General features: G+C 55.1%; 1 protein-coding gene across 10 annotated transcripts in view; it reads right to left on the bottom strand.

The window, feature by feature from the left end:
- Positions 1-6,727: 6,727 nt before the first annotated feature.
- Positions 6,728-26,854, bottom strand: part of pidd1 (p53-induced death domain protein 1) — a 149,796-nt gene continuing 129,669 nt past the window's right edge. For all 10 annotated transcript variants that reach the window (XM_038807484.1, XM_038807485.1, XM_038807482.1 and 7 more), the window contains 2 exons: positions 17,249-17,375; positions 6,728-7,716 (listed from right to left, as the gene is read on the bottom strand). In XM_038807484.1, coding sequence (XP_038663412.1) covers positions 7,479-7,716; positions 17,249-17,375 — 365 coding nt within the window. In that variant the 3' untranslated portion in view covers positions 6,728-7,478. The remainder of the gene's footprint in view (positions 7,717-17,248; positions 17,376-26,854) is intronic.

Here is a 26,854-nt window from a genome sequence, read left to right as displayed (position 1 = left end):
TGTAGTACAGGAGCCTTACCTTAATACACTTAATATGCAAAATATACAATACAACAGCGGTGACTACCACATCCCTCTAGCTCTTTGCTGCTCTGAGCACGATTGCTAGTGGTTTGATCGCTAGAGAGAACAGCAGCGGGGACAGCGGGCATCCCCTGTGCAGCTGGGAGTATCGGGAGTTGGTGTTGTTGGTCCGTACGCTCGCCATGGGAGCATTGTATAGGAGTTTTGCCCAGGAGGTGAACCCTGTTCCAAGCCCGAACTGTACCTCTATGAAGTATTTCCATTTGACTCTGTCGAAGGCCTTTTCTGCATCTGGGGAGACGATCACCTCTGGTGTTCTCTCCCCAGAGGGCATCATTATCACATCAGCATGCGCCTGATGTTGGAAGTAAGCTGTCTACCTTTGACAAAGCCCATCTGGTCCTGTGCGACCACCTCTGGTACGCAGTCTTCCCGCCTTTTGGCTAGGATTTTGGCCAGTATTTTGGCATCTGCGTTCAGCAGTGAGATGGGTCTGTATGACCCACATTCCGTTGGGTCTTTGTCTTTCTTAGGTATCAGCGAGATTGAGGCCTGTGCTAGCATAGGTGGCAGTGTGCCCCTAGCTAGTGAGTCTGTGAACATCTCCCGCAGGTGCGGGGCCAATGCTGTTGCAAATTTTTTGTAGAAGTCCGCCGGGAACCCATCTGGTCCCGGCGCCTTCCCCGTCTGCATGGAGCTAATGCTGTCCATGATCTCTCCCAGTACAGTGGTGCTTCCAGGCCCCGTTTTCTGCCCTCCCCCACGACTGGTATGTCCAGTCCATCAAGGAAGTATTTCATCCCAGACTCCCTCATTGGGGGCTCTGAGGTGTACAGCCCTTGGTAGAAGGCCGTGAAGGTTTTGTTGATCTTTTCTGTTTGTTTCTAATGTGCCTCTGGTATCCCTGATTTGTGGAATTTCTCTGGTGGCTGCCTGCTTTCTCAGCTGGTGTGCCAACAGGTGGCTTGGCTTTGTCTCCGTGTTCGTATATGTCCCACATGCCTGGCGGAGTTAGTGCACTGCTTTCTGGTGGAGAGCAGATCAAAGTTCCTTTGTAGTTCTTTCCTCTCCGCCAGGAGCTCTATGGTCGGGGCTTCGAAGTATTTACGGTCCACCTCCAGTATGGAGTTGACCAGCTGCTGCCTAGCCGCCCTTTCCTCCCTATCTCTTTGCGCTCTGAAAGCGATGATTTCCCCTCTTAGTACAGCCTTTAGTGCTTCCCAGAACGTTCTGGTTGTTCTCTGTGTACTCTGCTATGGCCCACGATATCTTTTTGTTGATGACCTTGTCTGCTAGTAGGGCAATGTCCAACCTCCATGTAGTGTCGAGCGTGGTTTGATATCACAATTGCGGAGTATTCCACTTTGTCTCTCCCCGGAAGCACAGTTTTCCCCACTACAAAGAAATCAATTCTGGTGCATACGTTGTGTACTGGGGAGAAGAAGAACTGCTTCTCCCCTGGGTGGGCGATCCTCCAGGGGTCCACCACTCCCATCTGTTCCATAAAGTGACTGAGTTTCCTTGCCATGTTTGTGGCTTTCCCTGTATTGGGGTTCGATCTGTCAGTTGTTGGGTCCTGTACACAGTTGGAAGTCCCCCCCACCCCCCCCCCATGATTAGTCGATGCGTTGCTATGTCTGGGATTTCTGCCATGGTCTTCTTGATGAAGCTCGTGTCGTCCCAGTTGGGTGCGTACACGTTAACTAGTACTACCGGTGCCCCATTCAGGGCCCCGCTGACCATGACGTACCGTCCCCCTAGGTTCGTAACCGTCTTTGTCGCCCTAAACATTGTCCTCTTGCTCATCAGTAATGCCCCCCCCCCCCCCCCCGTGACCCTTGTCCCATAGCAGGAATGGGAGGTTTGTCCCACCCAGCCCTTTCTTACCCGCAGTCGATCCTGCTCTCTCAGGTGCGTCTCTTGGAGGAAGATTATGTCGGCCTTCATATTTCTTAGGTGGGTGAGGACTCTGGATCTTTTCACTGAGCCGTTTAGTCCCCTTATCTTCCAGGTGACTATCCTGGTGGGGGGCTTCTGCCCCCTCGCTCCTGTGGAATTATCCATACTTACCTGGTGGACGCGCCCCTGCCCTCCGGGGTTCCCCTTTGTTAGGGGGCCGTCCAGGGTGGCTGCTGGCACAGCTCTCTCCATGCGATCAGGTCCCTGCGCTCCGGGGTTTCCCTTTGTTAGGGGGCCGTCCAGGACGGTTACTGTCACTGCTCTCTCCATGCGGTCGGGTCCCTGCGCTCCGGGGTTCCCCTTTGTTAGGGGGCCGTCCAGGATGGCCGCTGTCACTGCTCTCTCCATGCAGTCGGGTCCCTGCCCTCCGGGGTTCCCCTTTGTTAGGGGGCCGTCCAGGATGGCCGCTATCACTGCTCTCTCCATGCGGTCAGGTCCCTGCGCTCCGGGGTTTCCCTTTGTTAGGGGGCCGTCCAGGATGGCCGCTATCACTGCTCTCTCCATGCGGTCGGGTCCCTGCCCTCCGGGGTTCCCCTTTGTTAGGGGGCCGTCCAGGACGGTTACTGTCACTGCTCTCTCCATGCGGTCGGGTCCCTGCGCTCTGGGGTTTCCCTTTGTTAGGGGGCCGTCCAGGATGGCCGCTATCACTGCTCTCTCCATGCAGTCGGGTCCCTGCGCTCCGGGGTTTCCCTTTGTCCAGGGGGCACCGGACATGGCCGCCCACTGTGCGTCCGCCACGCGGGTAGTCCCCTGCACTCTGGGGTCTCCCTTCGCCCAGAGACCGTACTGTGTGGGTGCTTGTAGCGATTCCTTGTTTCGGGCCCTTGGTTGTGGCACTTTGCAGCCCTATTGCTATTCCTTTTCTAGCCTTGTTTGTCCCTCCTTCCCTGTGTCTCCCCGCCCCCCGGTCTTTCCCTCCCTGTGTCTCCCCGCCCCCGGTCTTTCCCTCCCTGTGTCTCCCCCCGTCCCCGTCCCCCCACTTTATCCCCCCTCTCCCGTATACCCCTCCTTTGTCCCTCTTTCCCCAGTTCCTATCCCTGTTTGCTCTCCCGTCTTTGTTGAGTGGTCCCCCCCCCCCCCCCCCTCTCTGTGCCTGGCGCCTTCCCCCCTGTTGGGGGCGGGCTGCGGCCCTGCTTTGTTGCATGTCCCCAGTGCTAGCTTTCTTGCTAGTGCGGTGACCCCCCTCTCGGGAATTTCTGTCTCGCTTCTCCCTTGCCTGGCCTCTGCGGGTTTCTGCCCGCTCTTCCCCCATCCTACCCTGCACTCCACTTGCTTGCTCTCCCTTCTCCGCTACTCTCGTTCCCTCGTGCTGGGGCCTGGTCTTCCACCTGAAGCAGTCCCTCGGGCAGTGTTTTTTTTCTACAGGGTGCGCTCGCCATGGCGGGGTGAGGGGGCCTGGCATTGCCTCACCCCTCCCCAATCCCCCCACCGTCGGCGTGTTGTTGCCCCTTGCGGGGGGCCGTTATTTCTACCCTAACTGTTGGTTTTCCAGCCCATGTTCATCGACAAACATGTTTGCTTAAGCGGGGGCTGTGAAGAAGCATTCTCTTTCTTGGTATGTGACCCAGAGTTTCACTGGGTACAGCATACCAAAATGCACTTCGTTTTTGTGAAGAGGTGCTTTTGCTCCATTGAATTTGGCCCATCTCCTGGCTAGGTCTGCCCCAATGTAGATTCTAATGAAGTGACCTTCCCATTTGCAGGCTCTATTTTTCCTGGCCCAGCACAGGATTGTTTCCCTGTCTAGGTACCGGTGCAGTTTAGCTATAACTGCTCTCGGTTGTTCCCCTGCCTTGAGCTTCGGACGCAGTGACCGATGTGCTCTGGCCATTTCTGGTGGGTTGGGGAAAGTTTTCCTCCCCACTAAGTTGCCCAGCATCTTGGCCACATATGCCATGGAGTTTCTACCCTCGATCTCCTCTGGCAGGCCCACTATCCTGACATTTTGTCTTCTCGAGCGGTTTTCCTGATTGTCCACTCTGCCCTTCAGACTCCCGTGTTGTGCCCAATCTCGCCATCTCCCTCTCCAGGGCCGTGATCCGGTCACTCATGTCAGTCGCGGCTTTTTCCAGCTCCTCAATAGGCGCCTTTTGGGCTTCCAGTTTCTCCTCTCGAGCTTCCAGTTTCTCTTCTGCTCTGCCCAGGCCGAGCTGCACCTCCGCCAGGGCCTTGGCCATTGCTCCCTGTATTGTGGCCTCTATGTCTGCCCTAGCCTCTGCCTTGTTTACCTGCTGATGTTCCTTCAGCGCCTCGGCAAAGGTTGCCTTCCAGTTCCCTCCCGGCCCAGGGGGAAAATGCTCCCGTCTGCTCAGTTCCATTGGTTGCGGCAAACCTTCCGTTCCGCCGCTTTGTGCGCTGATTAGCTTGTCTGAACGGGTGCGCACATTGCCCCGTCTGCTTTTGGTGCCCCTTCTCCCTCTGCTTTGGCTCCCTTCTGGCATTTCCCTCCCCACTTTTCTTTTCCCCTCCCCTCTCTCCTTTACCACTTTTTTTATATAAAATTCTTTTCATGAGAATTTGGTTTTTGTTTTAAAAGTGAAAACATTTCTTTCTCTTTAAAAGTTTTCTTTTCAAAGTTTTGTTTTGGAAAAAGGGGAAGTTCTTTTTTCTTTTCCCTCACTCGCCCAGGGTCGAGGGGCAGAGAGAGAGGCTTCTGGCTGGAAGTCCCTCTTTGTTCCTGCCTCGTGGTGGTCGCCCCCGGGGGGTGGTGGGGTTAACGATTCGGCTTCCGGCGGGTGTCCTTGCTGCTGGCTCGGTCCCCGCTTTGGTCCGGGCCGCCGCTCGTCCTGCCCCTGCGCTCTGCTGCCGTGCGTGGGGGGGGGGGGGGGGGCTGCCGGGCCGCTCCGCTCCCGAGCGCCCAGTTCTCCCGCTCAATGAGCTTTGCAGTCCGGGTTTTTCTTCGTCCCCACTCTCTTGTTGCGGGGGTGCCAACCGGTGAATTTCCACGCTTGGCTGCAAGTTCTCGGGGAGGAGTTGGACGCAACTTTGTTCCCCCCCAGGAGCTCCTCCACCCACGTCCGCTCTCTTCCCCGCCGGATGCCGAATCGTTAACGTTAATTATAATCTCCACTAAACCCTGCAGTTAATTGCAGTAAACTTTCAAGGTCGCTAACTGTACCCAAAAGTAGGGAAAAAAAAGAATTCCTTAGTTTGCAAAAGTAACAATCAAAAAGGATGAAAATGAAAAAAAACCCCACACTAGCCAGAAGTGGGAAAAAGTAGAGTGTCGGGGCTGTGTGGGAACTGCCACTGGCACCTTCAGCAATCCAGCTTCACCAGACCCAGCTTAACAGTTCATTGGTTGGGACGGTGACCATCCAAATAATACATATTTTAGCATGGAAACACATGAATTTAAATCCTTTGCAAGGAAGCAGAGGCTGTCTGTCATTGCAGGCTCACCAAGAGCCGGATGGTGCACCAGAATTCCAAATCCATGATCGTGAAACTCAGTAATACCAGGGCTTAAATGCAAAGAACCCCGGGAGGGATTCTCCGACTCCCCGCCATGTCGGAGAATCGTCCGGGGGGGGGGGGGGGGGGGGGGGGGGCGTGAATCCCGCCCCCACCGGCTGCCGAATTCTCTGGCGCCAATGTTTTGATGGGGGTGGGAATTGCGCCGATCGGCGGCCGCTGGCAGCAGCCCCCCCCCCCCCCCCCGGTGATTCTCTGGCCCGCGATGGGCTGAGTGGCCGCCCGTTTTAGGCCAGTCCTGCCGACATATATTACACCAGGTACTTGCCGGCAGGAACTGGCTGCACGGGCGGCCTCCAGGTTCCTCAGGGGGATCTGGCCCTGGGAGGTGCCCCCACAGTGGCCTGGCCAGCGATTGGGGCCCCCCGATCTATGGCCGGGCCCCTGCTGTGGGGGCACTCTATTCCTCCGCGTCGGCTGCTGTAGTCCTCCGTGATGGCCAACACGGAGATGATCCCCCCTGCACATGTGCTGGGATGATGCAAGCACACGGTGGCGTTCCCACGCATGCGCCAACTCCCGCCGGCTGGCGGAGGCCCTTCGGCGCTGGTTGACGTGGCGCCAAGCCCCTTCCCGTTGGCTGGCGCGGCGCAAACCATTCCGGCGCCGGCCTAGCCCCTGAAGGTGTGGAGGATTCCGCACCTTCGGGGCAGCCCGACGCCAGAGTGGTTCACACCTCTCATTCGCGCCGGAGATGCCCGCCCCGCTGATTCCAGCAGAATCCCGCCCCCCATTTTCCAGCTTTATTGTGCAAAGGGAGCATGTTGCAGAGTGAGATTTGATTAGGTGGCTCAGCTAGACTAGATGAGGTGGGTGGTTAGCACTATTGCTTCACAGCTCCAGGTCCCAGGTTCAATTCCCACCTTGGGTCATTGTCTGTGTGGAGTCTGCACATTCTCCCAGTGTCTGCGTGGGTTTCCTCCGGGTGCTCCAGTTTCCCCCCACAAGTCCCAAAAGATGTGCTATTAGGTAATTTGGACATTCTGAATTCTCCTTCTGTGTACTGAACAGGCGACTAAGGGTTTTTCACAGTAACTTCATTGCAATGTTAATATAAGCCTACTTGTGACATTAATAAAGATTATTATTAGCTGGAGTAATAGACTGCTTCAGATTTAATGAGTTGAGTGGCTTCTTTCTATGTGGTGGAAGTCCATAGTGCACTGCTGACATCTCTCACGTAAGAGGGAAAGAAGTTTACTAAACACTAAAAACTCAGCTCAAAGTATGCTACTCTAGGTAACATACATGAAATCAAATTGTACATCGCTGTGGCTGAAATCAAATTTATTAATTGCACATCAATGCAAATCGATTGGTGCTCCAATAAATGGTGGCACTGTGGTTAGCACTGCTGCCTCACGGTTCTAGGGTCCTGGGTTCAATTTCGGCCTCGGGTGACTGTCTGTGCGGAGTCTGCATGTTCTGCGTGGGTTTCCTCCGGGTGCTCCAGTTTCCTCCCAAAGTCTAAAGATGTGCAGATTAGGTGGATTGACCATGCTAAATTGCCCCTTAGTGTCCAAAAAGCTTTGTTGGGGTTACTGGGTTACGAGGATAGGGTGGAGGTGTGGGCTTAGGTAGAGTGCTATTACCGAGGGCCGGTGCAGACTTGGTGGCCTCCTTCTGCACTGTAAATTCTATGATTCAATGGAAAGTTTGTTGGCCTCTTCTGTATTTCATATAATGCAAAACCACAGTGATTCTTGATAATTATGTGGAATAACTCTGTTCCCCATGACACCTCTTGCCAGGAGAAATAAGTCTAAAACAGAATCCAAGAACTTCCTCCACAATAGGAGGAAGTGTGTGTACCACTGTGGTTGTTCCAACACCACAGAGTATAGCGGTTCAAAGAGGTGGCTCACTACCATCTTCTCAAGGGCAATTAGGGATGCCAAAACTGCTGGCCTTGTCAGCGACACCCACATCCCCTGAATGAATAAATAAATAAGAACCTCCCTGTCTTCAAGCATCACCAGGAAGGTTCAGATGCATTGCCTACTGGAGCAATGATTTCCAGGTTATTCCATTGCTATAGCTGAATCTTCGTTGCTGCTTTCTTGGCTTAGTCCTACTCGGCGAATGGAATCATGATATTTCTTCTTGCCCAGTTCAATAATACAATGTACTTCTTCAGCGATATCTTCGCGATCACTCTCCTTCATTGCCTGAATTAGCTGACTGATGCAGCCTGGTACACTCATGTTGCACTGCGCCCATGTAAACAGCATCTCTAAGATTTGCTTGTCCAGATCACCCCTGAAGAAAATAAAGCAATAACTTGAAAAGACAAGTGGTTCAAAAAAAACATTTCTTTTATATGCAATAATCCAAGAAGACCTAACAATGATTTTATCAATAGTACTTAAGAGTGTTCACCTGTAACGTTCAGCAAAAATGGCAAGGACGGAGATATAAGCAGTGTTCTTTGTGAAATTTAACAAATTGAGAAAGATATCTGTCCTGATCTCAAAAAATAGCATCCTTTGTGAAACAACTTTACCACAAAAGTCGTTGTGAAGGCTCAAAGTAAAATCGATATTTTCAAAAATGAAAAGCAAATATGAAAAATATCAGTTCACCCCCCCCATGTTTGTTTATCAACACAACAATTTATATAGTGCTGAACAACATGATTTGCAAAGTGCACTAAATGTATGTATCTCTGAAATGATTCAAAGCTTTGGATTATTAGGTTATTTAGACCTAACTAATATCTTGTTCTGTACCTACTCTCACTTCTTGAGATAGAAGGTGGTGGTTTCAAGGTCCACTAAAACCTTGTACACTCTTAACTAGGTTGAGAGTGATCTGGAGTACTGAGACAGAGCTAAATTGCCAGAAGTATTAAACAAGCTACTAAACGGAGATACCATTTCTTCCACTGACTCAGGTGAACATTAAAATTCCCATGTCACTATCATAGAATGGGGAGCTTCCTCATGTTCCAGATAAAGTTCCTCCACCAACTAACGCTGCTAAGAAAAGTCAATGGGGCAGCACAGTGGCGCAATGTATGCAACTGCTGCCTCACAGCGCTGAGGTCCCAGGTTCGATCCCGGCTCTGGGTCACTGTCCATGTGGAGTTTGCACGTTTTCGCCGTGTTTGTGTGGATTTCGCTCCCACAACCCAAAAATGTGCTGGGTAGATGGATTGACCACGCTAAATTGCCACTTTATTGGAAAAAATGAATTGGACACTCTAAATTTATTTAAAAAAAAGAAAAGTCAACTGGTCGTGCATCTAACTGTTGTTTGTGGGGTACGACTGAGCCTATTGTTTTATAGCCAACAGTGCCGGTCAGTGGACATCCAAGTAACCCAATGCAAATAAAGCACTTGAAGAGATACTGTATGAATGCAATGCTTTCATTTCATTTTTTTGCACCAGTTGTTGCTCATATTTTGGAAAGAAAAACATCTTGTAACAACAAGGATTTGCATTTACATAAGATCCAATGTAGAAAATTCTGGGTCAAAATCTTGGAACTCCCTCCCTAACAGCACATTAGCATCCCGAATTACACATGGACTGCACCAGTTCAAGACGACAGCTCAACCACCGTTTTCCCAAGAGCAGTTAAAGAGTGGGAACAAGTGCTGGCTTAGCTAGCAATGCCCACATCCTATAAATTAATTTTTAAAAATCCAAAGACAGATCAGGGGCTGGATTCTCCCCTACCCGGCGTGACGGAGGGTGCCGGCGTAGGGGAGTGGCGCCAAAGGTGGAATTCTCCCCACCTTTGGGGGCCAGCCTCGCGCCGGAGCAGTTTGCACCAGAAGACTGGCGCAAACACCCGGCACAGTCGGAAGCGGGGCTGGCCGAAAGGCTTTCGGCGGTCGGCGCATGCGCCGGCAGTGACGTCAGCGGCAGCGCATGCGCGATGCGGGGTTCTCCTCCGCGTCCGCCATGGCGGAGGCCGTGGCGGCGCGGAAGGAGAAAGAGTGCCCCCACGGCACTGCCCCGCGGAGTGAGCGGGGGGCCCCGATCGCGGGCCAGGCCTCCGTGGGGGCACCCCCCCGGGTCCGATCGCCCCCTGCCCCCCCAGGACCCCGGGGGCCTGCTCGCGCCGCTGAGCCCGCCGTTCCAGAGGTGGTTTAAACCTCGGCGACGGGAGAAGGCCTCCCAGTGGCGGGACTTCGGCCCATCCGGGCCGGAGATTTGAGGTAAGTTTAAAAAAAATGAAATCCCGCCGGCGCCAGCTGTTTTCACAGGCTGCCGGCGGGATTTGCACAACGCCGGTTTATGACCGGCGGGAGAATTCAAAAACCTGCGGGAGCGGAAATAACGCCGCTTCCCGCCAATTCTCCGACCCTGCGTGGGGTCGGAGAATCCCGCCCCAGAAGTGCAAAGAGTGTAACACATGCTTGGTCAAAGAGGTGGACTTTAAGCAGGGTTTTTTAAAGTGGAGAGGGAAGTGGAGAGCTTTTAGAGAGAGAGAGAGACCTGAAGTGTAAGCTTAGGCAACAGGGGTCGCCGATTGTCAACAATTGGTATATTGAGGGGAGGATGCACATGGGGCTCTCAAGTCAGATGAATGTAGAGATCTGGAGCAGATAGCAGGCATCAAAGGATTTAAATGCAAGAGGTTCAGGATCAATGCAGATCAGCGAACAAAGAGTTGATACAAGCCACACTATATGGTGAAAAAGGCTGCAGCCTGGAAGAACTTGCCCCACACTATATGGTGAAAAAGGCTGCAGAAACGCCCCCAAAAAAACGTGGGAAGAAAAACAAAATGGCGGCCGGCGCAACACCCGAGGACTGGTGGAAGTGGGCGCAGGAGCAACAGGCCTCGCTCCTACGTTGTTTTGCTGAGCTGAAGGCTGAGCTGCTGGACTCCATGAATGCAACTGCGACCAAGCTGCTTGGGACCCAGGCGGCACAGGAGGAGTCTATTCGGGAGTTGCAGCAGCAGGCCGTTGAAAGAGAGGAGGAGGCCGTGGTCCTCGTTGGGAAAGTGGAGTTGCACGAGGCACTTCATAAAAAGTGGCAGGACCGCTTGGAGGAGCTGGACGTTTGCACGAGGCGAAAGAATCTGAGGATCCTGGGCCTGGCGGAGGGGCTGGAGGGGTCGGATCTCCCGGCGTATGTGACCACGTTGTTGAGCTCGTTGATGGGAGCAGGGTCCTTCCATTTTCCCCTGGAGCTTGAGGGAGCGCACAGAGTGATGGCCAGGAGACCCAAGGCAGATGAGCCCCCGAGGGCGGTGCTGGTGCGGTTCCACCGATTCAGTGACCGGGAGTGTGTGCTGCGCTGGGCCAAGAAAGAGAGGAGCAGTAAATGGGAGAATTCGGTAGTGAGGATCTACCAGGACTGGAGTGCGGAAGTGGCTAAGCGGCGGGCCGGGTTCAACCGGACGAAGGCGGTGCTTCATGCTAAGCAGGTCAGGTTTGGAATGCTGCAGCCTGCGCGCCTGTGGGTGACATACAAGGACCGGCACCATTACTTCGAGTTCCCGGAGGAGGCGTGGGCCTTTGTACAGGCGGAGAAGCTGGACTTGAACTAGGGCCTGGGAACATACTTTGGCCGGCGTTGTTTCCGCTGTGGCTGTTTTGTTCCAACTGTTTCAACTTTTTCAACTTCGAAATGTGTGTTATGTATGCTGGTTTTCATTTTGCTCTGTTTACGGGTGGGTTTGTCTGTTGGGTGTGGTTGTGGGGTAGGTGGGGAGTGTTGGGGGTTTGTGTTTTATATGTTCTCTTCTGTACGGGGCTGGGGATTGAGGGGAAACTGGATTTTGGGGAACTGCGTCAGAAGGATGGGGTGTGGCATTGTGAAAGCGCGGGCTTTCCTCTGGTTTCCCGCGCTGCGGGGCAGGGGGGGTGGAGCTTGCGATGGGGGAAGGGCCTCTACGGGTCTTTTATCCCGCGCTGCAAAAATGCCAAGGAGGTGTGGCAAGAGGGGGATGACCCCAAGCCGGGAGGGGATAGGTTTTGGCGGGAGCTGCCGGGGTCAGCAGAAGTCAGCTGACTCACGGAAGTACCATGGAGGGTGCGTCGCGGCTAGGAGGGGTCCTAGCCTGGGGGGGGGAGGGGGGTGGGGGGGGGATACCGGGTTGCTGCTGGAACGACTAGGAAGGAGCCGATGAGGGCCGGGGGGGAAGAGGAGAGGCGCTATCGCCATGGGGAACGGGTCGAGCGGGGTATGCTGGCCTGGGGCGAACATCTGCCAAGCTATGGCTAGTCGGCAGGGGAGGGGGGCGGGTTGCCCTCTGATCCGGCTGATTACCTGGAACGTGAGGGGGCTGAACGGGCCGGTTAAGAGAACCAGGGTGGTCTCCCATCTAAGGGGGTTGAAGGCGGACGTGGCTATGCTCCAGGAGACCCACCTGAAGGTGGCGGACCAGGTCCGTCTGAGGAAGGGGTGGGTGGGGCAGGTTTATCATTCAGAATTGGACGCAAAGAACCGGGGGGTGGCGATTCTAGTGGGGAAGAGGGTGGCGTTTGAGGCGGCTGAGGTGGTGTCGGACAAGGAGGGCAGATATATCATGGTGAGGGGTAGGCTGCAGGGAGAGAAGGTGGTGCTGGTGAACGTATATGCCCCGAATTGTGATGATGCTGGCTTCATGAGGCGCTTGTTGGGCCGCGTCCCGGACCTGGAGGCAGGGGGCCTGGTCATGGGGGGAGATTTTAACACAGTGCTGGATCCCACACTGGACCGGTCCAGTTCAAGGACGGGTAGGAGACCGGCGGCGGCTAAAGTGCTGAGGGGATACATGGACCAGATGGGAGGGGTGGATCCCTGGAGGTTTGGGAGACCGAGAGCGCGGGAGTATTCCTTTTTCTCTCACGTCCATAGGGTTTATTCCCGGATTGACTTTTTTGTCCTGAGCCGGGGGTTGATCCCGAGGGTGCAGGATGCCGAGTATTCGGCCATAGCGATTTCGGACCATGCCCCGCACTGGATTGATCTGGAGATGGGGGAGGCACGGGACCAGCGCCCGCTCTGGCGCCTGGATGTGGGGATGCTGGCGGAGGAGGAGGTGTGTAAGAGGGTTCGGAGAAGCATTGAGGGGTATCTGGTTACCAATGATACGGGGGAGGTCCAGGTGGGGATGGTCTGGGAGGCTCTGAAAGCAGTGATCCGGGGGGAGCTGATCTCCATCCGGGCCCACAGGGAAAGGAGGGAGAGGAAGGAGAGGGAGAGACTGGTGGGAGAGCTTCTGGAGGTGGACAGGAGATATGCGGAGGCACCGGAGGAAGGGTTGCTGGGAGAACGGCGCAGGTTGCAGGCCAATTTTGACTTGTTGACCACCAGAAAGGCGGAGACACAGTGGAGGAGGGCGCAGGGTGCGGTATATGAGTATGGAGAGAAGGCGAGCAGGATGTTGGCGCATCAGCTCCGTAGGCGAGATGCGGCTAGGGAAATTGGGGGAGTGAAGGATGGGGGTGGAAATGTAGTGCAGAAGGGGACAGAAGTAAACGGGGCCTTTAGGGACTTTTACGAGGGATTGTACCGGTCGGAACCTCCGAGGGGGAGAGAGGGGATGGAGAGCTTCATGAACAGGCTATGTTTCCCAAGGGTTCAAGGGAGGCTGGTTGAGGGGCTGGGGGCGCCGATAGAGTTGGAGGAGCTAGTCAGGGGGATCGGGCAAATGCAGTCAGGTAAGGCCCCGGGGCCGGACGGGTTCCCGGCAGAATTTTACAAAAAATATGCGGACCTGGTGGGTCCCCTGCTGGTGCGAACTTTCAATGAGGCGTGGGAGGGGGGGGCTTTGCCCCCGACGATGTCGCGGGCACTGATCTCTTTGATCCTAAAACGGGATAAGGACCCCTTGCAGTGCGGATCATATAGGCCTATTTCACTCCTTAACGTAGACGCTAAGTTGCTGGCGAAGATCCTGGCTACCAGGATAGAGGATTGTGTGCCAGAGGTAATTCATGAAGATCAGACAGGGTTTGTCAAGGGGCGGCAGCTCAACACGAATGTGCGGAGACTGCTCAATGTTATCATGATGCCGGCAGTGGAGGGGGAGGCGGAGATAGTGGTGGCGCTGGATGCAGAGAAGGCGTTTGATAGAGTTGAGTGGGGGTACCTATGGGAGGTGCTGGAGAGGTTTGGATTTGGGGAGGGATTCATCAAATGGGTGAGGCTGCTTTACGCGGCGCCGATGGCGAGTGTAGTCACAAATGGAAGGAGATCGGAGTATTTTAGGCTTTATCGTGGGACCAGGCAGGGGTGTCCCCTGTCCCCCCTGCTCTTTGCACTGGCGATTGAACCGCTGGCCATGGCGTTGAGGGAGTCAGGGAAGTGGAGGGGTCTGGTGCGGGGGGGGGGGAGGAGCACCGGGTATCGCTGTATGCGGACGACCTGCTGTTATATGTGGCGGACCCAGAGGGGGGAATGCCGGGGGTGATGGAACTGTTAGCGGAATTTGGGGGCTTCTCGGGCTATAAGCTGAACTTAGGAAAGAGCGAGGTATTTGTAGTGCACCCGGGAGATCAGGAGGAGGGAATTGGGAGGCTCCCCTTCAGGAGGGCAGTGAAGAGTTTCAGGTACCTGGGGGTGCAGGTGGCCAGGAGTTGGGGGGCTCTTCATAAGCTTAACTTCACCAGACTAGTGGAACAGATGGAGGAGGAATTTAAAAGGTGGGACATGGTGCCGCTATCGCTGGCGGGCAGAGTGCAATCCGTCAAAATGACGGTTCCCCCGAGGTTCTTGTTCCTCTTCCAGTGCTTGCCCATCTTTATCCCTAGGGCCTTTTTTAAAAGGGTGACCAGCAGCATCATGGGATTTGTTTGGGCGCATGGCACCCCGAGGGTGAAGAGGGTCTTCTTGGAGCGGAGTAGGGATGGGGGGGGGCTGGCGTTGCCCAACCTCTCGGGGTATTACTGGGCGGCCAACGTGTCGATGGTGCGTAAGTGGGTGATGGAGGGGGAGGGGGCAGCATGGAAACGGATGGAGAGAGCGTCCTGTGGGGATACAAGCCTGGGGGCCCTGGTAACGGCGCCGTGGCCGCTCCCTCCCACGAGGTATACCACGAGTCCGGTGGTGGCGGCTACCCTCAAGATTTGGGGGCAGTGGAGGCGACATAGGGGAGAAGTGGGGGGCTCGATGGAGGCACCGTTAAGGGGGAACCATAGGTTCGTCCCGGGGAACATGGATGGGGGATTTCGGGGATGGTATAGAGCGGGCATTAGACAGCTGAAGGACCTGTTTATCGACGGAAGGTTTGCGAGCCTGGGGGAGTTGGAAGAGAAATTTGGGCTCCCGCCGGGAAACATGTTTAGATATCTGCAGGTAAAGGCATTTGCTAGACGGCAGGTGGAGGGATTCCCTGCGCTCCCCGCGAAGGGGGTGAGTGACAGGGTGCTCTCGGGGGTCTGGGTCGGGGAGGGGAAGATATCCGATATCTACAAGCTTATGCAGGAGAAGGAAGAGGCGTCAGTAGAGGAGCTGAAAACGAAGTGGGAGGGGGAACTGGGGGAACAGATCGAAGACGGGACATGGGCTGATGCCCTGGAGAGGGTAAATTCTTCCTCCTCGTGTGCGCGGCTTAGCCTCATCCAATTCAAGGTGCTGCATAGGGCCCACATGACTGGGACGAGGATGAATAGGTTCTTTGGGGGTGAAGATAGGTGTGCCAGGTGCTCGGGGAGTCCAGCGAACCATGCCCATATGTTCTGGGCATGCCCGGCATTGGAGGAGTTCTGGAAGGGGGTGGCGAGGACGGTGTCAAGGGTGGTGGGATCCAGGGTCAAGCCAGGATGGGGACTCGCGATCTTTGGGGTTGGGGTAGAGCCGGGAGTGCAGGAGGCGAAAGAGGCCGGTGTGCTGGCCTTTGCGTCCCTAGTAGCCCGGCGAAGGATTTTGCTACAGTGGAAGGACGCGAGGCCCCCAAGCGTGGAGACCTGGATCAATGACATGGCGGGCTTTATTAAGCTTGAGAAGGTTAAATTCGCCCTGAGAGGATCGGTGCAAGGGTTCTTTAAACGGTGGCAACCTTTCCTCGACTTTCTGGCTCAACGATAGGGTACTGGGACAGTAGCAGCAGCAACCCGGGGGGGGGGGGGGCGTTGATTATGTTAGCTTATTTTATTTAAATTTGATTTATCTAATTTTAATTTATGGTTAAGTTCTCTTGTTTGGGGGGGGTGGGGGAATGTGATACATGTGATGTTACGGTATGGGGGGAATTGTGGGTGTTATGGGGCTGTTAGTTGCATATTACTGCTTTTTGCTATACTTTTTGTTATATTTTCTGCAAAAAATTCCAATAAAAAAATTAAAAAAAAAAAAAAAAGAGTTGATACAAGAGCAGGACTTGGTGAAAGGTTTGAGAAATTTAGCATGTTTTCAATTAGCAGAAATTTGCCGACCCTGGGGTATATGGGAGACTGACTGATGGAAGAAAGTCTAGAGATGACCAAGGTATGGATGAAGATTTCAGTTGTTGAAGGTCAATGATAGCAACAGAAACAGGCAGTGTTTCAGAAGTGGAAATAGGAAATAGAGGTGCATACGAGATTGTGATCTGAGCTCTGGATCAAACAGAGTGCCACGGTTGTGAATGGACTTGTTCAAATGATGGCCATGGGGAGGAATAGAGACATGACAAGGGGCAGAATTTGTGACAGGGGCTGAAAATTATGGTTTCAGCCTCTCCAAATTTTAAGTGGAATAAATCAAGGCTCATCCACAAATTGATGACAAGTAGGAAGCCTGACAATACAAAGACAGTGGAGAGATTGGCTGAGGTGGGAAAGGGTGAAGCAGCGTTTCATCAGCATATATCTGGAAAGTGAGCCCACAGCACCAAAGCAACTACTGCACCCTAAACAGTATTCCACCTGTGTGGACAGCTAACTGAGCACAAGGCAAGGATCTTCCTCATTTACACAGCTCAGCTATGTATCACATATCGTGATGGAGGGACAGAAAATAACCTGACATAATTCTCATGAAAAATTATATGTACTAAAGACATTGATAAAATATACATTTTGTATTACATTATATAATACATATTTATAGGCTGCATATTTTTCTAGTAAATTCTCAAACTTCTGCATTTTGCGCCTTTAAGAAAGTTAACCGATTTTAAGAAAGTGATCATTTTGCTTATGAGTGAAAGTATTGCTGATGTACATGAAATTAACGATCTCAGGAAGCATATGTTCAATCAACACAGCATAAAGATGTGTGCTAAAGTCTGTCATTAAGAAATCAAATATTCACCTCACTGTGCAGCTGGCAGTTTTGCCACTGCTGCAGCAAGCACATAAACACTGAGGAGGCTGCAAGCTATTCACTGCCCTGAAAGTCAAGGCAACCAACGTGACGGTTCTACAGGGGTGAGTATCATTGAGATTAAGGCAAAACTGATAAAGGTGGAGTAATACTGGATCAGCCATGTGGTGGTAGTGGACGATCCATTGCTGCTGCACCTTTATCTGTTGTCCTTTAGGGAAAACATAAGTTTGGCATTCAAGGTCAAGCCCAAACAAGAGCGACTGTGCTATGTCAGTGACATACCGGGAATGTGCTGCACATGCCGGGTGAGTTGGCATGCAGCTATTTGCATAAAGGGTGGCAGACATCAAAAGGCCAAGCTGTGCATGAGGACAAGAAAGGAAGAGAGAACTTAGCCGAAGCTCACTTTGCTGAGCTTGACTATCAACGTTACAATTGCAGATTTCTTCTGTGTATTAATTCATTTGGCATTGGATTGTACGGAGGAATGCAGATTGCTGCTGTCCTCTAAATTAATCTAACAACCATCACTGTACAAATACAGTAAAGTGAAACAAACTATTGACCATTGTTATGAAGAAGTGTTTGACTCACCTATTGCTATATTCTATTCTTTCCAATTGCGAATAGGATAGACCAAGATTTATACCAATATTCTTCCATTCTAGCCCGATTCTCCTTGCGATACTCAAAAGATTAGCTTCAGTGAGGTAGCCAGTTTCTGTCCAAAGATAAAGTAAGAAACCATTCAGATAAATGTGTAACAGTATTGAGAACCTGTGTCCACTCTGTACTTGTAGAATTTATTTCAGATAGCTCTTTCCATTTTTAGGTTTATAATCAGAAACACGGTTTCGCCACATTGTGTAACAATAAGTGACAATTTTCAAGTAGGGTTCCTCCACACCAAAAAATAATAATCGTCAGAAAGATCGCGAGACACCTGCCCGGAGAAGGATATTTGCCAAAACCACCACCTGTTCTTGTCAATGAGAGGCAACTTCAGAAAAAGGTTGTAATGTGCTGGCAGCTCAAGACCAGCAGCTGCAGAATGCAAAAAACACCGAATTGGAAATGTCAAATCCACATCATGTGCCCTGAATGCAAAGTTTCTCAAACTGGATTCTGCGGAACCCTGGGAATTCCGCGGATGGCTCCCAGAGGTTCCGCAGCAAGCCAAGCTGGGATATAAAATTTGAAAATGCTACAGAGCAGTTCGTCCAATCAAAGGCTGGCTTCTCCAGATTCCAGTCCCTGATTGGACGATCCGGAAACAGCAAGAAACTCATTTTCCCTTTGGAGTGGGGGAAAGTGGAACATGGGAAAGTGGGCCTCGAAGCGGGGGAATGCAGGCTTCAGAGTGCGGGAAAGCGGGTCTCAGAGCGGGGGAGCAGGCCTCAGAGTGCGGGAAAGCAGGTCTCAGAGTGGGAGAGCTTTAATGTGCAAAGGGAGCATGTTGCAGAGTGAGATTTGATTAGGTGGCTCAGCTAGACTAGATGAGGTGGGTGGTTAGCACTATTGCTTCACAGCTCCAGGTCCCAGGTTCAATTCCCACCTTGGGTCATTGTCTGTGTGGAGTCTGCACATTCTCCCAGTGTCTGCGTGGGTTTCCTCCGGGTGCTCCAGTTTCCCCCCACAAGTCCCAAAAGATGTGCTATTAGGTAATTTGGACATTCTGAATTCTCCTTCTGTGTACTGAACAGGCGACTAAGGGTTTTTCACAGTAACTTCATTGCAATGTTAATATAAGCCTACTTGTGACATTAATAAAGATTATTATTAGCTGGAGTAATAGACTGCTTCAGATTTAATGAGTTGAGTGGCTTCTTTCTATGTGGTGGAAGTCCATAGTGCACTGCTGACATCTCTCACGTAAGAGGGAAAGAAGTTTACTAAACACTAAAAACTCAGCTCAAAGTATGCTACTCTAAGTAACATACATGAAATCAAATTGTACATCGCTGTGGCTGAAATCAAATTTATTAATTGCACATCAATGCAAATCGATTGGTGCTCCAATAAATGGTGGCACAGTGGTTAGCACTGCTGCCTCACGGTTCTAGGGTCCTGGGTTCAATTTCGGCCTCGGGTGACTGTCTGTGCGGAGTCTGCATGTTCTGCGTGGGTTTCCTCCGGGTGCTCCAGTTTCCTCCCAAAGTCTAAAGATGTGCAGATTAGGTGGATTGACCATGCTAAATTGCCCCTCAGTGTCCAAAAAGCTTTGTTGGGGTTACTGGGTTACGAGGATAGGGTGGAGGTGTGGGCTTAGGTAGAGTGCTATTACCGAGGGCCGATGCAGACTTGGTGGCCTCCTTAATAATAAAGATTATTATTAGCTGGAGTAATAGACTGCTTCAGATTTAATGAGTTGAGTGGCTTCTTTCTATGTGGTGGAAGTCCATGGTGCACCGCTGACATCTCTCATGTAAGAGGGAAAGAAGTTAACTAAACACTAAAAACTCAGCTCAAAGTATGCTACTCTAGGTAACATTCTATTCTTTCCAATTGAGATTCCGCAGAGGTTCCGCAGCAAGCCAAGCTGGGAAAATGCTACAAAGCTGTTCGTCCAATCAAAGGCTGGCTTCTCCAGATTCCAGTCTCTGATTGGACGATCCGGAAACAGCAAGAAACTCATTTTCCCTTTGGAGTGGGGGAAAGTGGAACATGGGAAAGTGGGCCTCGAAGCGGGGAATGCAGGCTTCAGAGTGCGGGAAAGCGGGTCTCAGAGTGGGAGAGCAGGCCTCAGAGCGGGGGACAGTAGGTCTCGAAGCAGGGATGTGCAAGCTTCAGAGTGGGGAGAAAGCGGGCCTCGGAGTGGGGGAAAGCAGGCCTCGGAGCGGGGTAAAGCAGGTGTCGGAGGGGGGGGAAAGCGGGTCGCGGATCGGGGGAAAGCGGGCCTCAGAGCTGGAGAGTGCAGGCCTCGGAGGGGGGGAAAGCAGGCCTCGGAGCGGGGAAAGCAGGCCTCGGAGCGGGGGAGTGCAGGCCACGGAGCGGGAAAAGCAGGCCTCGGAGCGGGAAAAGCAGGCCTCAGAGCTGGAGAGTGCAGGCCTCGGAGGGGGGGGGGAAAGCAGGCCTCGGAGCGGGGAAAGCAGGCCTCGGAGCGGGGAAAGCAGGCCTCGGAGCGGGGAAAGCGGGTCGCGGATCGGGGGAAAGCGGGCCTCAGAGCTGGAGAGTGCAGGCCTCGGAGGGGGGGAAAGCAGGCCTCGGAGCGGGGAAAGCAGGCCTCGGAGCGGGGGAGTGCAGGCCACGGAGCGGGAAAAGCAGGCCTCGGAGTGGGAAAAGCAGGCCTCGGAGCGGGGAAAGCGGGCCTCAGAGTGGGGGAATGCAGGCCTCGGAGCGGGAAAAGCAGGCCTCGGAGCGGGGGAAAGCGGGCCTCAGAGTGGGGGAAAGCGGGCCTCGGAGCGAGAAAAGCAGGCCTCGGAGCGGGGAAAGCAGGCCTCGGAGCGGGGAAAGCAGGCCTCGGAGCGGGGAAAGCAGGTCACGGAGCGGGGAAAGCAGGCCTCGGAGCGGGGGAAAGCGGGCCTCAGAGTGGGGGAAAGCGGGCCTCGGAGCGAGAAAAGCAGGCCTCGGAGCGGGGAAAGCAGGCCTCGGAGCGGGGAAAGCAGGTCACGGAGCGGGGAAAGCAGGCCTCGGAGCGGGGAAAGCGGGCCTCGGAGCGGGGGAGTGCAGGCCTCGGAGCGGGGAAAGCAGGCCTCGGAGTGGGGAAAGCAGGCCTCGGAGCGGGGAAAGCAGGCCTCGGAGCGGGGAAAGCAGGCCTCGGAGCGGGGGAGTGCAGGCCTCGGAGCGGGGAAAGCAGGCCTCGGAGTGGGGAAAGCAGGCCTCGGAGCGGGGAAAGCAGGCCTCGGAGCGGGGAAAGCAGGCTTCGGAGCGGGGAAAGCGGGCCTCGGAGCGGGGGGGAAAGCGGGGCCTCGGAGCGGGGAAAGCAGGCCTCGGAGCGGGGAAAGCAGGCCTCGGAGCGGGGAAAGCAGGCCTCGGAGCGGGGAAAGCAGGCCTCGGAGAGGGGAAAGCAGGCCTCGGAGAGGGGAAAGCAGGCCTCGGAGCGGGGAAAGCAGGCCTCGGAGCGGGCAAAGCAGGCCTCGGAGCGGGGAAAGCAGGCCTCGGAGCAGTGAAAGCAGGCCTCGGAGCGGGGAAAGCAGGCCTCGGAGTGGGGAAAGCAGGCCTCGGAGAGGGGAAAGCAGGCCTCGGAGTGGGGAAAGCAGGCCTCGGAGCAGGGAAAGCAGGCCGCGGAGCGGGGGAAAGCGGGCCTCGGAGCAGGGAAAGCAGGCCTCGGAGCGGGGAAAGCAGGCCTCGGAGCGGGGGAAAGTGGGCCTCGGAGTGGGGGAAAGCGGGCCTCAGAGCGGGGAAAGCAGGCCTCGGAGCGGGGAAAGCAGGCCTCGGAGTGGGGAAAGCAGGCCTCGGAGCGGGGAAAGCAGGCCTCGGAGCGGGGAAAGCAGGCCTCGGAGCGGGGAAAGCAGGCCTCGGAGCGGGGGAAAGCGGGTCTCGGAGCGGGGAAAGCAGGCCTCGGAGTGGGGGAAAGCGGACCTCGGAGCGGGGAAAGCGGATCTCGGAGTGGGGGAAAGCGGGTCTCGGAGTGGGGGAAAGCGGGTCTCGGAGTGGGGGAAAGCGGGTCTCGGAGCGGGGGAAAGCGGGTCTCGGAGCGGGGGAAAGCGGGTCTCGGAGTGGGGGAAAGCGGGTCTCGGAGTGGGGGAAAGTGGGTCTCGGAGCGGGGTAAAGCAGGGCTCGGAGCGGGGGAAAGTGGGTCTCGGAGTGGGGGAAAGCGGGTCTCGGAGTGGGGAAGAGCAGGGCTCGGAGCAGGGGAAAGCGGGCCTCGGAGTGGGGGAAAGCGGGTCTCGGAGTGGGGGAAAGTGGGTCTCGGAGCAGGGAAAGCGGGTCTCGGAGTGGGGGTAAGCGGGTCTCGGAGTGGGGGAAAGCGGGCCTCGGAGTGGGGGAAAGCAGGGCTCGGAGAGAGGGAAAGCAGGGCTCGGAGAGAGGGAAAGTGGGTCTCGGAGCGGGGAAAGCGGGTCTCGGAGTGGGGAAAAGCGGGCCTCGGAGTGGGGGAAAGCAGGGCTCGGAGAGAGGGAAAGCGGGTCTCGGAGCGGGGAAAGCAGGCCTCGGAGCGGGGGAGTGCAGGCCTCGGAGCGGGGAAAGCAGGCCTCGGAGTGGGGAAAGCAGGCCTCGGAGCGGGGAAAGCAGGCCTCGGAGCGGGGGAAAGCAGGCCTCGGAGCGGGGAAAGCAGGCTTCGGAGCGGGGAAAGCGGGCCTCGGAGCGGGGGAAAGCGGGCCTCGGAGCGGGGAAAGCAGGCCTCGGAGCGGGGAAAGCAGGCCTCGGAGCGGGGAAAGCAGGCCTCGGAGCGGGGAAAGCAGGCCTCGGAGCGGGGAAAGCAGGCCTCGGAGAGGGGAAAGCAGGCCTCGGAGAGGGGAAAGCAGGCCTCGGAGCGGGGAAAGCAGGCCTCGGAGCGGGCAAAGCAGGCCTCGGAGCGGGGAAAGCAGGCCTCGGAGCAGTGAAAGCAGGCCTCGGAGCGGGGAAAGCAGGCCTCGGAGCGGGGGAAAGCGGGTCTCGGAGCGGGGAAAGCAGGCCTCGGAGCGGGGGAAAGCGGGCCTCGGAGCAGGGAAAGCAGGCCTCGGAGCGGGGAAAGCAGGCCTCGGAGCGGGGGAAAGTGGGCCTCGGAGTGGGGGAAAGCGGGCCTCAGAGCGGGGAAAGCAGGCCTCGGAGCGGGGAAAGCGGGCCTCGGAGCGGGGGAAAGCGGGCCTCGGAGCGGGGAAAGCAGGCCTCGGAGCGGGGAAAGCAGGCCTCGGAGCGGGGAAAGCAGGCCTCGGAGCGGGCAAAGCAGGCCTCGGAGCGGGGAAAGCAGGCCTCGGAGCGGGGAAAGCAGGCCTCAGAGCGGGGAAAGCAGGCCTCGGAGCGGTGAAAGCAGGCCTCGGAGCGGGGAAAGCAGGCCTCGGAGCGGGGAAAGCAGGCCTCGGAGCGGGGAAAGCAGGCCTCGGAGCGGGGAAAGCAGGCCTCGGAGCGGGGAAAGCAGGCCTCGGAGCGGGGGAAAGCGGGTCTCGGAGCGGGGAAAGCAGGCCTCGGAGTGGGGGAAAGCGGACCTCGGAGCGGGGAAAGCGGATCTCGGAGTGGGGGAAAGCGGGCCTCGGAGTGGGGGAAAGCGGGTCTCGGAGTGGGGGAAAGCGGGTCTCGGAGCGGGGGAAAGCGGGTCTCGGAGCGGGGGAAAGCGGGTCTCGGAGTGGGGGAAAGCGGGTCTCGGAGTGGGGGAAAGTGGGTCTCGGAGCGGGGTAAAGCAGGGCTCGGAGCGGGGGAAAGTGGGTCTCGGAGCGGGGGAAAGCGGGTCTCGGAGTGGGGGAAAGCGGGTCTCGGAGTGGGGAAGAGCAGGGCTCGGAGCGGGGGGAAAGCGGGCCTCGGAGTGGGGGAAAGCGGGTCTCGGAGTGGGGGAAAGTGGGTCTCGGAGCGGGGAAAGCGGGTCTCGGAGTGGGGAAAAGCGGGCCTCGGAGTGGGGGAAAGCGGGTCTCGGAGTGGGGGAAAGCGGGCCTCGGAGTGGGGGAAAGCAGGGCTCGGAGAGAGGGAAAGTGGGTCTCGGAGCGGGGAAAGCGGGTCTTGGAGTGGGGAAAAGCGGGCCTCGGAGTGGGGGAAAGTGGGTCTCGGAGCGGGGAAAGCGGGTCTCGGAGTGGGGAAAAGCGGGCCTCGGAGTGGGGGAAAGCAGGGCTCGGAGAGAGGGAAAGCGGGTCTCGGAGCGGGGAAAGCGGGTCTCGGAGTGGGGGAAAGCGGGCCTCGGAGTGGGGGAAAGCGGGCCTCGGAGAGAGGGAAAGCGGGCCTCGGAGTGGGGGAAAGCGGGCCTGGGAGTGGGGGAAAGCAGGGCTCGGAGAGAGGGAAAGCGGGTCTCGGAGTGGGGGAAAGCGGGCCTGGGAGTGGGGGAAAGCAGGGCTCGGAGAGAGGGAAAGCGGGTCTCGGAGTGGGGAAAGCGGGCCTGGGAGTGGGGGAAAGCAGGGCTCGGAGAGAGGGAAAGCGGGTCTCGGAGCGGGGAAAGCGGATCTCGGAGTGGGGGAAAGCGGGCCTCGGAGTGGGGAAGAGCAGGGCTCGCAGAGGGAACGGGGAAAGCAGGCCTTGGAATGGGGGAAAGCGGGCATCAGAGCGGGCGATTGCGAGCGGTGGAGAGGGAGAAAGCGGGTCTCGGAGTGGGGAAGAGCAGGGCTCGGAGAGGGGGAAAGCAGGCCTCGGAGTGGGGAAGAGCAGGGCTCGGAGAGGGAACGGGGAAAGCAGGCCTTGGAATGGGGGAAAGCGGGCATCAGAGCGGGCGATTGGGGCGATTGTGGGCAGTGGAGAGGGGGAAAGTGGTTCTCGGAGCAGGAGCTGAGGAAAGCAGGCCCGGGAGTGGAAGCGAGAGCATGTGTGAGAGAGGTGATTGTCTGGGTATTTGTGTGAGAGAGGTGACAGTGAGTATACGTATTTGTGTGTGTGAAATTCTGTGTGTGTCTGAGAGTGTGAGAGGTGAGTGTGTGTGCGAAGTGTGTGTGAGAGAGGTGAGAGTGAATATATGTATTTGTGCAAGAGTCTGTGTGTGTAGGAGAGGTGAGTGCGTGTGTCTGTACAGATAAGAACATGTAAGCAAGGGCAGCATGGTAGCATAGTGGTTAGCACTGCTGCCTCACGGCGCAGAGGTCCCAGGTTCAATCCCAGCTCTGGGTCACTGCCTGTGTGGAGTTTGCACATTCTCCCCGTGTTTGCATAGGTTTTGCCCCCACAACCCAAAAGCTGCGCAGTGTAGGTAGATGGCCGTGCTAAACGGCCCCTTAAAAAAAATGAATTGGCCACTCTAAATTTAAAAAGAAAAGAATATGTATGCACAATGGATAGCACTGCTGCCTCACAGCATCAGGGATTCGGGTTCAGTTCTGACTTCAGGTGACTGTCCGTGTGGAGTTTGCACTTTCCCCCTGTGTCTGCATGGGTTTTATTCCGGGTGCACCGGTTTCCTCTCACAGTCCAAAGGTGTGCAGGTTAGGTGGCTTGGCCATACTAAACTGCCCTTTAGGGTTGGGTTGCAGGAATAGGCCAGAGGTTTGGGCCTCGGTAGGGTGATCTTTTAAAGGGTTGGTGCTGACTCGATGGGCTGAATAGTCTCCTTTTGCACTGAAGGGATTCTATGATACAGAAAAGACTTCTACAAATTAGGTTTTTGTATGTTTGTACCTATTATTTTGTGGTTTGGCTCTTCAACGCAATCAGAATGTTTCTCAACTGTTCCGTCAGTACACTTGGGAGGTGAAAAGGGTTCCGCAGTCGAGGGGAACCCCCGTGGGCATAAAGATAAATGTAGCCCCCAGACAGGAGAGGAACATGCCCAGGCATTGGCCCCAGCAGTGCCAACCTGGCAGTGCTATCAGGGGGGGTTTGACCCAGTGCATGTGTCTGGGGGGAGTTGCCTCAGTGCTTATTGGGGGTGATTATGGGAGATGGGGTGTGTTGCCCTGTACCCATTGGGGGTGGGGTATATTTAGCAGCACAGATCCGGGACACCCTTTAAACGGCACACCAATCTCGGTAGAGCCAGCGTTGCCAGCTCTGTCAGGCCCCGCCCTGCCAGTGTGACGGTGAAAGCCTTGCCCCCAGATTTCCTGTGCACAGAGTACCAGAGAATCTGGAGGGAAAACTCGGCTGTGCAGCTGGAGAGCTACATGCTGGTGTTCTCGTCTCAGCAAAACTCTGCCCAATATGTTAGTTGAGAAAAGAGTCTGGAGGCTCAGTCGGTATCAACCCTGAAATAGCTTGTGAGATAACTTTCCAGAAAGGATCTCATCCCTTGTGCTGGTGTCAGGTTAGAACCTAATTCCAGGTGGAATTCATCTGCCACTTTTAACTGAAACAATGGGCGTACAGTACCAGCCATGTCACACCCCAATGGGAGCGCGACATGGCGAGTAGATCCCAGGTGAAGCCTCCCATAGGTTTCCTGACAGCCACAATGCCTCGCAGGATCTACCCAAGTCCCACGAGGTGTCAGGGTCAGGAACCCCCCCCCCCATCAATGGACGGGACCAAGCTGTGCTCACATAAGTAGGCCTTAAAATTACTCAAGACCTACTTACCCGGTATCTAACGGCCTCCCAGGATCTACCGGCCTCCCCAGGGTGGCCGCAGCCGGGCGCTGTTCTGGACACCCAGGGGGTTTCCCAAGCCCTCAGATGCCCCTGGGTGGTCAGGGATAGTGCAAGGTAACCCCCTGGAACGTGGGCACCTTGGCACTGCTGGGCTTGGATTTTGGCACTGCCACCCTAAAACTGCCAAGGTACCCAGGTGGCACTGCCAGGGGTTAGGGCCAGAGGGGGGGCCATGCCCATGAAAAAGGGTATTAAGGGTGTCCTGGAAGAGGGGGGCATCCTCACTTCGGGGGGGGGGGTTAATGCCCACGTGTGTGTGGGGTGACATTGCCCATGGGTGGGAGTGTGGGGAGACCCACAAGCTCACTTAAGAGATCGACACAGCCTTTCAAAAGGGCGGCCCGATCTCTGAATTCAGCTCCCCAGTGATGACAAAAATTCAAAGTGTGGACTAAACGGTGAGAAACTTCCCAGGGCCCCAAAACGTGACGAAGTGTCTTTAGATAGCGGTGGGGAACTCGCCGGCAGGAAATTCCCAGCAAAACCGCCACAAGTGACACTTAGAAACTTTTCTGTTAAATCTCGCCCATTGTGGAATAGTTTATAATTCTTCTCAGGCACAACTGCTAATGACCCAATAGCTTGGGGGACAGCCCCTCAGTGACCTTGCTTTTGTGCACTTACTTGGTCAATTTACATCATTCAAGATAGCAAAAGCCATTAAGATAAAGACAGGAAGATAAATTGCTCGGTACTTTGTAATGCAAATTAAAGGTAACAGAAACAAAAATGTTCATCAGCAAGTTTACTTAAAAAAAACCTACTCCTCAATGGGGACATAATATATTTTTAACCATGCTAAGCCAAAGCTATAAATTGAAAATATATTTGGTGACTCATCCCCCTGAGATCATGGCCAGACACTGATATGATCTAGCAAGCAATGAAAGACAATAGCATTGTCGACATTACTCGTTTAACTTTGACTTCACGTGTCAATAATTTATGAAGTGCTGTAGTTAAATGGATATTTAAGCACTCCTGTATATTTAGACTAAACTTGTCTAACCTTTGGGCTCGAGAGGGGCTAAGTTTGCATATTTTTCCCATGCATGGGGCCAATAAGCAA

Source organism: Scyliorhinus canicula, chromosome 9 (assembly GCF_902713615.1).
Source record: "Scyliorhinus canicula chromosome 9, sScyCan1.1, whole genome shotgun sequence".
Lineage (NCBI taxonomy): Eukaryota > Metazoa > Chordata > Chondrichthyes > Carcharhiniformes > Scyliorhinidae > Scyliorhinus > Scyliorhinus canicula.
Note: the sequence above shows the minus strand (reverse complement) of the source record. Positions and strands in the feature narration are given on the sequence as shown.